This window comes from Meleagris gallopavo, chromosome 4, assembly GCF_905368555.1.
Source record: "Meleagris gallopavo chromosome 4, MGAL_WU_HG_1.1, whole genome shotgun sequence".
Taxonomy (NCBI): domain Eukaryota; kingdom Metazoa; phylum Chordata; class Aves; order Galliformes; family Phasianidae; genus Meleagris; species Meleagris gallopavo.
Genome location: NC_139407.1, coordinates 65721563 through 65733961, shown reverse-complemented (window position 1 = coordinate 65733961; position 12399 = coordinate 65721563). Strand labels below are relative to the sequence as shown.

Here is a 12399-nt window from a genome sequence, read left to right as displayed (position 1 = left end):
GCTTTGGGCAGCCTGGTCTGCTGGTTGGCGACCCTTCACATAGCAGGAGGTTGGAACTGGATGGTCATTGTGGTTCTTTTCAACCCAGGCCATTCTATGATTCTTTGACATGTTAAAGTTCTCTGTGAAATCAACTGAATATGAATTCAGTTCATAACTAGTTTAGTTGCCATCCAGTATTGTTGTGGTATCACATGCATGTAGGACCAAGAAATCAGCCATCTCCCTTAGAAATGAACTCTGAGAGCATCTTATAGCATATAAATTAGTTTGATATTCAGCAACAGGTTTATATTTTCTCTTCTTGTTGCTCGGGGTAAAACAAAATGCTGTTTTGTGGCACATGTCAGCATAGATTTATACTTAATGCAGTGGGGTTCCAACTTTAGAAAACATCTAACTGATCAGCTACCTGTTGCTGAGGTTTTGACTCTGGATGTTTCCACTTGCAGATCTTTAGTAATTATCAGCACTTTGGATGGGCGAATTGCTGCGCTGGATCCTGAGAATAGTGGAAGAAAACAGTGGGACCTGGATGTGGGATCAGGTTCTCTGGTGTCATCCAGCCTCAGTAAACCAGAGGTAAGGCTTGCTCTTTCTCCTGACTGTCTTCTGAAACAGAGTTGTCAGTAATGAATTGAATGCCATTTCTTCTGTATCTAATATCTATTAAATAATGCAGCAAAACTAGTATGGACAAAGTTTGACAGCTGGTCTCAAACTTATTTTTGTGAGGCTTACATCATGTTGCTGTTTCAAACTTGAGTGGGTCCTACTATTGGCAGGGTTGGTAACTATCAAACTAGATGATGTAACTGGGTTTGGGAATTGTGTGCTGTTGCTGACTGGAAACAAGTTACTTGAAATTTGAATGGAACAGAAAGATCATCTGCTTTGTATTACTAGAGTATGTTTTGGCAAGTACTGTCACTTTTTTTTTCCTCTCAACAAAAGCAAAAGTCCTTGTGACTTAGCAAATGAACAAAAGATTGTTTCTTATACTAGATAAGCAGGCTGCCTATGAAATAGAATGTATTAGCAATGAAATAGAATGTATTAGTGATGAAATGGAGCACTGAAGGTCACGCTGAAGGACTTAGTGGGGGACGGTTGCATCATTTCTTGCAGATAAGCTGTAACAAGGAAATTTAGGGAGTTAAATTTCTTGTTTGGTGCCATTTCCTCCATCAGTGGTTGCATTTCCACTGGTTTTGAATTCATTTAAACTAGAAATTAGGAGAGGTTTTCTTGCTTTTTTTTTCTTCCTACATTGAGGAAATGATCTATGAGTTGATACCGAGCTCTCCTAGAATTAGGAGGAGTAAAAACATGAACTATGAAGTGGTTTGTGGTGCTGACAAAATGCTTGGTCCTTCACTGTCACAAATGGCTGAAGTTGATAACCAGTCCTATGCCGTACTTTTGCACGATGAACAGCAAAGAATGAAAGTTGAATGATGGTTATTCAGACTACATGAGTGTGGTTTTTTGTGGCTCCCCTTGACATCTACGAGAGCTCTGCTGAAAGATTTGGTTTGATGCTGTGGGTGAGAGCTGGTAGTGAAAGGGTGAGAGCTGATAAAAAGCATCTCAGACTGACTGCAAAGCTGAAGTGAATGTTGACCCGTGTTCCTTGTTTCTGAGGGACTTGTATTTCCAGATGCAATCTTTTGACGCTTGTTTCAGATATATTTTTGTATTTATATTCTTTTGTAAAAGAAACACTGTGGGAAAGAAGAACTTTATCAAAGATGTGTTCTACAGCAGAACTGAAAAGAATATGAAGGCTGTAATGAGCTTGGTAAAGAAGGTGTCATCCTTCACAGATATCTTTTGTACTAGGAACTTGAAATATTGGCCTGATACCAGTTGCTGTGAACAGTTTGAGATTAGGAGCAGAAATAGAACCACCACGTTGAAAACAAACATTTGTAATCTATACGAAGAAAATAATTTTTCGTTACAAACTAAGACATGAGCCCAAGTTCAAGATATTCAGATACCAAGAGTTCTGGCATGTATTACTGTATGAGTTTTCTTACAAATCTCTATTTTTGCGTCTAAACTGGTTGGAGTTTTGATCTTCTTACGGTGTGGTATGACTTTAGAAACTGAAGGTTGATGCCTGAACAGCAGAAACTGTACTTTGTTCATGCACTGTTTAGCTCATTTCTCTGACTACAAGTTAGCAAGTTGTGGGAATCCTTAAATTACAGTTTGAATGTTATGTATATGGGAAATGTTCTGATAGGCTTTCAAACTGTTTCATTTCTACATCTGTGGCCAAAGACACCGATGGCTTTTGGCATTTAACATGAAGAGATAACTGATAAAAGTAAAAGTAACAGTTCATTTTGACCTTTTAGAAGCTGTTAAGAATCATGAATATAGGCCTTTTAGAACAGCCTTTGTTGAGACAAAGCTTACCAAAAACTTAAGTAATGAACGTTCCACATTAGCTACTCTGAAATGTTTCAGTATTTAAATGTCGGTATTCAGCTGAAAGATGTCATAGTGAATTTAGGGACTATGGGAATTTAGGGAAGTTGGCTTCATTAGTGTTGTTGGGCCATCTCTATTTTGAGTCAATATATTTAATTCCCCAGGGTCTCACTGTTTGTCTTCTCTCCACTTTAGTGTTTCAGTTCTGTTTGGGCACGCGGCGTGTTTTACTCAAAGTAACTACTTTTTCTTCCTCTTCCAACATTTTTGAGGTAGCAAGTTCTCTCTGCTTACAACCACAGTATTATCTTTCCCATAAAATAGCATAATTATGTACATTGTTTATCTACATCTTGCTAGGAATGGCAGGTGGCAAATTCCTTTTGCATTACATTTGGAGTGTTACTGTGTTCCTTCAGAATGAGGAGAGTTGGGCTGCTGTGTCTGAGTTCTTTCTTACTCTTGTAAAACTTTCATCTATTTTGGATGAGAGCACAATCAATTCCAAGCCCTGGTGCCAAAGTATCAAATCCATTTCTAAATGTGCTTTAAGAGACATGAGGAATTCAAACTTTAATTGTTTAATAAAGCTGTAGTTACTGCCTTTGCTTGCTTGCAAAGTGTTAACTTGTCTATTTGGAGCTTGTGTGTTAATTAGGAAAGCAAGAGAGTAAGATTTCAAATGTTCCAGCAGCTCTGTCAAACACTTCAGATCTTGAAACTGCTTCTTAAGACGCCGACAAAAAGAGTTGTTCATCATTTGTCGTGTGAACAGATCAATTAGAAAGGAAAGTCTGCTGAACTACTGATTGTTTGTCTGGGTAACTAAAATAGTAAAATTCTTTGTCTCGGAGCTCCAATGTACACAACCATGGTCAGTGTGCCAATGCTGAAAATGTATGAGATTGCATTTCAGCCTTGTGCATCAAAACTTCAGCCAGTGTTAAAATGAAAAGCCATTCTCTCCAAGCTGCACCATCAAGATTTATCATTACCTGCACGTGAAGATTGCCTGCTGAAGTCCAAGGTGAAGTCATTGAAGCTTACCTTTTCCACAAATGAACTTACTTTGAATGAAAAACATTTACTCTTTAAATTTAAACTTTTTAGTGAATGCACCATCTGTAGTTAGAACACATTTTGGAGAGTCGACCTGTTAAAATTAGAGCTGCCTCTCAAGCAGTGGAAGTGGTTTATAACACATTGTTATGAGACTGTTGTCATGTACTAACAAGGGCAATGTGTTCTCTTATTTGCATAGCTTCATACTGAATTGCTTAATGGCATACTGTCTTTCTTTCATGTATTCTCTATTACACAAGGAGAATTAGTGAAAGCTTGGCAGCGTATTCAAATGACCAGCCAGGAGAGGTGAGCGTGACAAGGGGAGGCTGGAGAAGGGGTGATAGGAGGCAGGCTAAAAGGTGGATCATCTGTAAAGATACTGCTTTGGAAAAACTGGTAGCTTTTCTCCTGGTGTGGTAAGAAAGAGAAAAAGCAAGTAGCATACTCCATTGTGATGATGTGAGAGTAACAGCTTAAAGATTCATGACTGACTATTTTTTTCTTTGCTATCAGGAATACTGCAGGGAGTTCAGCTCGACAGAGTGGCACCAATTGTGTTTTCACTGGTCCAGGTAGAGGGTATATGGGAATGTACTCAATAAAAGTAACTGTCCTGGTCATAATTCTGTTGTTACAGACTAATCCCCAAGTAAGAACTGCATTTTTTTTATTGGAGAGATTTGAGATTATGGAACAAAAAGCATTTTAGTCCATGGATATGACATTGTAGGAGCTTAATAAACATGCCACCATACACTGGAAAAATGCAGTAATGGTTTTATATATTATAGCAAAATTCACCTACACCCTTATCACTCTAAAAGTTCATAGTGTAACCACACAAAATAAGATTTGCTACAAATTCAAGGAATTGTGAGATTTTCTGGGGCAAAAGTGCCAGGATGTGGGGTTTTTTTGGTGGGTTGTTTTTTTGTTGGTTTTTTTTTTTTTTGCAGGACAGCCTGGGATTTCCTTCAGAGAAATGCAAAGATGCAAAAAAGTTTTACTCTGAAGTCAGCACGAAGCTCTTTGTGTTGTATTCAAAGTGGATCTATAGACACCTTCAGCAGTTTGTTCCTTCTTTCTCCTTTGGAAGAGGACAAGGCTGCTGCTTAGAGCAGGCAGTTGTGAAACGATTTCAAGGTCTCCAAATCTCTGCTAGAAACAGCATTTAATATGCAGTATAAATGTTTTGGGTTTTTTTTGTTTTTTTTTTTATTTGTTTTTTTGCTTTAACTGTGTCATAAACATGTAGAATTTTCAATGCTTTGGTTCTCTAAAAGAAAAGGAATGAGAATTTCTGCTGCAAAGCCAGTTGCTTTCAGGTGCTAACTGCCTGGACTTTGCTGCACATTGGATAAAGCATCTGCTGCACCCAGTCCTGGACAGAGAAGGGATGTGAGTTATCCTGGGTTGTTTTGGGAACACGGGAAAAGATTCAGCCTCACTCATCCTTTGGCCTCTTACAGAAGGAATTACCAAACCCACAGTGCAGCAGGTCAGGGCAAGATGAGAGGTCAGCATACCCTCTGGGCTCCTGGCTTTTGATTTGTGGATTCTCTTCTGTGTGCCCTCACAGAGGTTGGGGGGAGGGTGGGGGGGTGAATAATGTAACTGTCTCTTTGAAAGAGAAATCTTGTGACATCAGCTGCAGGAAAATCACACCCGTTGCTTACAGCACCCCTGCAGCAGCATTTTATTAACCTGATTTAAAATGAGGTTTTTTGTTTGGCCCGTCGTTTTCTAGTTTAGTTAGTTTTCAATTAAGTCACTGTCTGTAAATATCATCCAATGAAAAGCTGAGATGTGTTTTTCGGGTATGGGTGGGGAATACTTCACTGTCAGTCATGCAGTCATGCTTGTTTGAGTGCTTTCACTTAAAGGGTTATTATAGCAGCTTTTGACTACAATGTTGAATATTCTGAATTTCTATCAAACCTGTACAAATTTTTCCTGTTGCTCCTAGGAGTCACTGGGTAAAATAAAAGGAGATATGTTTCAATCTACAGGAGCACTGAGAAAATGGCTGTCTGGGCTCTCGCTTTTTGCTTACAAGCAAGTTGTTCTGCCTGGCTCACTAGGGTTAATCTTAACTTTTAATGTGTTTGTGCATCTTAAAACATCTGGCACAGGACACGTCAGCAACAGAAGCAATCTGTGCTGCTTAGCACTTGGCTTTGTGCACGATTCAGGCTGCTTGCAGGAGCAAATGCTGTGCACTGAGGTCTGTCTGCCATCCGCAGAGAAGAAATTGGTCGTCTTATGCTTCAGAGTTTGTACAAAACTCTCAAAAGCAGAACTTTACTCCTGAAAGGGAAGAATAAAAATGTTTAACATTTCCAATGGTGATGCAAAATTATTTTCCAGCTGTTCTATGTTGTCACCAGGTGCAAAGCCCCAAATTGCCACTCAGTTTGAGTAGACAGAGTGCATAAAACGGTTGACTTGTTATTGAAGCAGGTAACTTGGAGGAATCCTATTTCCTGACAGGTAAAGTGATATACTTTTAATTGTCTGGAAATGCATATTAATAGAGTTCCTCACGTCCTGTAGTTCTTCCTTATTTTTGTATACTGCTGGGGTAGATGCAGGAGCACCAAATGCTTCTGTTGCTGGAGATATCGTTCCTCTGGAGGAAGGCATAAACCAGTTCTCCATTATACATCTTGTCTGTAATAGAAATGGAATTAAACTATCCTGAATGAAACACAAGATGTGGGGATTGATAACGACAATGTTGTTGAGGTTTAGAAGTGGTTGGTTTATAACTGAATATTGTGTGGTAAGAGGTCCTGTGTCAGGTTATCAGCTGCCATCTCTATTCCTCTGCAGGGGAAGGAAATGTGATCCTGCGCTGCTTGAGGGCACAGAGAGATATTAGAGTCTTAAATGGTCCTGGAAAAGCTCATAATGAATGAGAAGTGAGTGTCCAGAATTGTACTTCAAAGGAAGATAAATTCTAATTGCAATTGAGACAGAAAAGGCTTATTAGGGCTATCAAGGGGAGTGGAGCCTGTATTTTACAAGAAGAGAATAGATGTGACTGCTCTTTAACTACACGAATGTATTATGATTACTGATGACCCAGACAGTTCTTTTTATTTTGCTGGCAACGTGCAAGGTGCATTTGGCAATAAAGCAGTGAATGCTTTGCAGCCTTGCTGCCTGTTGCTGAGTGTAGGTCTTTGCTGCTTTCTGGGTGAAACTAAAATTATAATTCTCCTGGCAGTCATTTTTCTAATGTTTAGTGGACAAAATATCATCAGAGAAAGACAAATTGTTTTTAAGTATCTGCAGGGCTAGAAGTTGTGCTGTTGTAGGAACTTGTTAAGTGGAATTGCTAATTGACACTTAGCAAAACTAGGGATTAATGTGCTGCAGCAGCATGTGTTTTGGTTGGGTGACAAGTAGTTCTCTTGCTTAGAAGAGTGGCCTTGTGCTGTTTTGATAAATACATCCTCAAAGACAATAATCTAAGTTTAATGATTTGTGCAATTAAAAAAAAAAAAAAAAGGCTTCCTATAGCAGCAGCTTGGTGGCTTTCTTGCTGACACTTAAAGTAGTTAGCACTGATGAAGCTCTGATAAAGTGCTGACATGTGTCTCTAACTTGTGCTGTAGCAATGTCTGAAGGGGGGGGGGTGCAACAGTTTCTGTTCCAGGGCATGTGGGGAGCTGAAATAACGAGATATTATGGCTGGTGTGATATCAGAGCACTCAGCCCTAATTCTCACAAGTGATGCTCTTCCTTGAGCACTGCAAGCAAAGTTTTCCCTGGCAGTCACTCAGGGTTAATGGTTATGGCCAGCTTTCATCTGTTATGCTGACAGACGTGGTCAAAATGTATTGCAGCAAATCTTGGAAAGGTCATTTATCATCATCTTGCTGTCTCTGTTTAGTTATCTTTATAGTAGCCTGTAATTTAATTACATATGGTACACTGCATGTTTTGTATTGGTTGTTAAGCAGCTCCAGTGTTTTCTGTTCTGAAATGGGTTGGCTCTAGTGATGCCTAGGCAAATACTCATTTCAGAACAGCATGAATGACTTGGGTACTTGGAACCTAGCTGCCCAAAATGCAACAAAGTGGTTTATTCTGCCCTACACCACTTTTGAACTTCTGGCCTGTAACTTTATCTGTAAAAGGAAGTGTTTGTTTCAAGCGTTAAACACTCCAGACAGTTCAGCAAATCATTCCTTTAACACAGCTGCTGCTATCCCATTTCCAAAATTTAATCTGGACTTTACCCTCCGTGCACAGGTAACTTTGTTAATCTTTCTCTCAAGTTTGCTGCATGTTTCATGCTTTCTGTCCTCTAACTTTGCTACAACCTGTGTGTTCTTGAAGAACGAGGATGCATTTGCAATTTTCTGTTGTTCTCCTTTACTGGGATCTCTTCTCATAGGAATCGCTCTGTGAATCAGTCTTCCCCTACTCCTGGGACTTTGTGTCCTTATCTAAAAGACCACCCTGCCCAGGCAGGGCCAGGGAAGAAGCACAGCCAGCCTGGCAGAGATCAGCTTAAATCCTGGACTGCTGAAGTGATGTGGGTTGGTGTTACTGCTCATGTGTCCCATCTCTTAAGTGAAGTATCTTGCTTAGCTTCCTGCTGATGCTGTAGGAGCCCATATAGTGATAGGACAAGGGAGAATGGTTTTAAACTGAGACAGGGGAGGTTTAGGTTAGATATTAGGGGAAAGTTTTGCACACAGGGGATAGTGATACTGGAACAGATTGCCCAAGGAGGCTGTGGATGCCCCATCCCTGGAGGCATTCAAGGCCAGGCTGGATGTGGCTCTGGGCAGCCTGGTCTGCTGGTTGGCGACCCTCCACATAGCAAGGGGTTGAAACTGGATGATCATTGTGGTCCTTTTCAACCCAGGTCATTCTATGATAGTCCTGCATGCTGAAGGGGAGTTAAAACATCTTCAGACATCCTAGTATTGGAACAATACCAATTTTGACATAATGACTAATGACCTTCTGTACAGTGCCTGCTTCTGTAGGTGAAAGGTTTGGCATAATCTTCATTTTCCTTGCTGATCTTTTCCTTTACATGCTGTTGGTTTCAGTGACCTCAGATGTGGACTCAGTAGCAACCGCTCCAGAGTGCTTTAGAAAGGACCACTCTGAACTTCCAGAACACTATTGAAGTCTTCTTTTTTTTTTTTTTATAATAAAACTTAGTGTTAAAGAGGGGGATGGAATAATGTCAAAATAAAATCTTTCTTAAAGTACTGTGCGTTTTTTTTTTATTATTATTAAGGAGAACAGTTTTTAAAAGTCTGTTACCATGGCAGCAAAGCAGGCTGGCATCTCTGCAGTCAAAATCCCAAGCCTTGTTTGACTGTGACTAAAGTAACAGTGGTATTTTAGTTTGCTGCTCTTCAGAAGAGGGATCTGATTGCACAACACAGTGTTGGAGAACTGATCTCTTTTGAAGCCAAGGCAGTCTAGTTAACATGCTGCAGTTCCTGTTTCACTGCATGGCTGCTCAAGGGAGGCCAGAGGACAGAGTAGCACTAATTCTTTTAATGGCCAACTTGAGCCAAACACAATACTATGCCCCTGGTGCTGGCAAGGAGTGTTTTAATTCTCAAGCTGCTCTGCTGCTGTCATATATTACTGTTAGCACTGCTCCAGTGTAAAAAGCAGTTTTGTAAGCTGCGAGGGTCCTGACACTCAATCAGGCTTTAAGATCTGAAGTGTAGAATTATGCTGGAGATACCAAGTACAGTCGCTTAATAAAGCTGTTGGAAGTGTGTTGTAGATGCTGCTTTGAGGAAAGAGGGGAGCAAGGAGTTTCCAAAAAGGAGTTTCCAGACAGCTTCCCTACTGTTCATCCAGGCACGGGATTATAGCATTGCTTCTGCTCTCTGGCTGGATTCTGCACTAATCATACATGAAACACAGGACCTTGAAAGTTAAGTCCATGTCTTGGTCCAATCTTTTCTAACCAATGGAAGATGAAACAGACAGTATCAGGTAGTGGAGTATAAGACATGGTGGAGAAAGAAGAAAAAAATGTATTAAAACTACTTTCAGATAGAACTTAATATGGGCAGGAGCAGAGGAGCAGATTTGGACACTTCGTGAATCCTGTGAACTCCTGTTTCTGGGTGAGCCACAATTACAAAAGTCATCCTGAAGTTTTAAAATCACATATGCTCATTAACCCTATGCAAAGCTGGTGTGCCTTTTCACTGTATCACAATCTGACTGAGATGAAACCTACTTCCTCAACTACTCTGATGTGCTACTTGGGCATAGGCTGCCTTCTTTAGAGCAAAAAAATAATGCCTCCCCAGACTGCAGCAACAAATACTGATGTATCAGAATTCAGGTGCAACCTTTCTCAGTGCACTGGTCTTAAAGATGTTTTCAGTGTGTATGCTATTTAGCAGAAATAGGATGGCTGTTAGGAGCAGGTACATGCTTTGCAAACAGCTGCTATGCAGAAATAGGTAATTTTTATAAGAAAGTTTAAAGAAAAGTGTGTCCTGATTCTGGCTGGTCCCTTCACAACAGTGTATTTCTGTTTGAATAGAGTTTGCCTGTTAGTAATGCTGTTGTCTTTGTGTAGCAGAGATTCTGAAGGGAAGATGTGCATCAGCCATCCTGAAATCCAAGCTGAGGAGCAGAACTGAGCTTTCCTATTAGAAGAAAGAAGTAAACCAGTGTATCTGTGCAGATACCTCCCAGCATGCCTATTGAAAAGACAGACAATAAATCAGTTCCAGACAAACCTGAGCTAGGTGCGTTGTAAGGCCATGCCCTGTGTGTGACCTAAAAATCTGTAGAAGCTTAGTATAGAGGTAACCCTACTGTAGGTGCCTGCAATTTCTTTTTATATGTGGAATGTGAGGCTATTGCTTTTTCTTTCCCTGATTTGTGTAGCTGCTTCTTTCCAGCCTTTATAATGAAAATGCTAATATTCTCTCTAAATATGTTCCCTAGATGAATTTTAAAGGAGTTTAAAAGACACAGTTCTCACTGAAGTAGCTCTAAGAGCACACCTGATGTTGGCTTTGATCTTGTTTGTTACAGTAATCTTACTGTAGATGCAATCACAGAGACAAAGAATTGGTATCTTTATTTAAGATCATTTAGCTTAGTTAATTAGTAACTGTACTGAAGCTCTTACAGCAATGATAGTTTATGATTAGAGTAAGGTTTGAAATCCACAAGCTGAAGTGTTAGAAAAACAAGTGCAGTCTGCTTTTTATTCTAAGGAAGGTATTTTACCTCTGATGAGTTATTCCCTCGGAGCTGCTGGGAAGTCTAGCACATCTGATAGCAGTATTGACTGTTTTAGCATCATGTTATTTCAGATGTCTGCATTTTATATGGTAAGGATGGTTAGGTATGGAAATGAATGTTACGCTTGCTGTTAAACAGCTCACGGAAGCTTTTTGATCTCTGTTTACATGACTTTTTTTTTTTTTTTTTTCCTCCTTACAATAAATCAGCAGCTTTCTCCCTGCGCCGGTTCAACCTGGCATGGGAGCTCTCATGCAGCGCCCTCCTTTCCAGTAAAAAGTCTAGACAGCAAATTCCCTGGTAGCGTATGCCATTTCGGATCGTTATGCCTTTTTGCTTTTTGTGAAGGCTTTTTAGAAACTGCATTACCTCACCCGTCGGCCTGGAGATTGAGCAGCCCGCGTTGCTGATAGGCCTGCAGCACCCTGCGCCGAGCCAATGGACAACTTCAGCTTCAAACTCTTAATGAGCAAAAAGAGCAGCGTCTGGTTTAGGGCTCTATAGTTAATGTAGGGTTTTTTGTTTTGTTTTGTTGTGTTTTAAAGTGTTACTTGTGAAAGACAAGCTACTTAACAATTATGTGCCATATTGCTGACCAGTGAAGCTGAACAAATAGCTATTTACATTGACAGATCAGAGGAATGTGTAAGTGCATCGTGGTAACCTACATTTTCTGTGCCAAGAGATTTGCAGCTGACTGCCTGGGTGACTCACTCTTTGGATTAGGAGATGAGGTAATGCTTTTGAGATACAGGGTGATGTCATTCCTTTACCTGAGCTGCATGCCGATGCTAGTTGCTATACTTTCAAGGAAAGTCCCTTTGCTGATTCTGATTTACTAGAGCTGTACAACTCTGAGGAATTGATATTGTTTCTGTGCTCCTAAAGCCCCTGCATGTAAAACCACATTTGTGTGCCCACAAGTGTTATATGATATATGCCCTTCTGTTATATATCTGCACCTGCAAGTATACACGTTCACATACCAGTTCCTTTACTCAAATAAAGCTGTTTTAGTGATTAAGGAGCTTTGTGTAATCAGGTACAATCCCCCACTCCTGCCTTGTCACACGTTCCCATTAATAGAAAGATTCATCTTAGAAGGTGAAGTTGTTTTTTGCTTCTGTTAATCCAGTTGGAGCTTTCTATGAAATACCTTGTTTGTGATGGATGTTAACCAAAATATCTATTTACACTTATCCATGGTCAGTTTAACCCCATCCGTTCCTCCTCTCTTTGTCCTTCAGTGCTGTGACTTTCTGCTGCCTGTACTTGCTGCTCTGATGTGTTCACCAGCAGCAGCTGTGGCTTTTCTCAGCCTTTATTTCCAATGTCACACAGGACACGCTGCTCCCGTGGGCACATTCCCAAGGTTGGGAGCATGGGCAGGTGATCAGCAGAGCTAACCAGAGCAGTCTCATCTCTTGTTCTGTGGCTGCTGAGGACCAAGGCTGTAACAGATAAGCAGCTACCATTGGAAAATTTCTGAAGGCATACAAGGCATGACCTGATTTGACTCATATCTTGGGAGTGTACAGACAGGTGCTGCTAAGCGAGCTTATTCTGTACTGGGAATTTGGGTGTGTTGTTCCCAGAAATGGCCAACATTTTTTGCCAATTTGAGGAAAAATT

General features: G+C 40.4%; 1 protein-coding gene and 1 long non-coding RNA gene across 2 annotated transcripts in view; both read left to right on the top strand.

The window, feature by feature from the left end:
• Nucleotides 1-12399, top strand: part of EIF2AK3 (eukaryotic translation initiation factor 2 alpha kinase 3) — a 40898-nt gene that overhangs the window by 5856 nt on the left and 22643 nt on the right. The window contains exon 2 of the mRNA XM_085223722.1: nt 453-582. Within this exon, the coding sequence (XP_085079848.1) occupies nt 453-582 (130 nt within the window). The remainder of the gene's footprint in view (nt 1-452; nt 583-12399) is intronic.
• LOC146544550 (uncharacterized) lies at nt 589-11791 on the top strand. Its single transcript, XR_014883264.1, has 2 exons — nt 589-6428; nt 8580-11791. It is a non-coding gene; the product is annotated as an uncharacterized LOC146544550 (long non-coding RNA).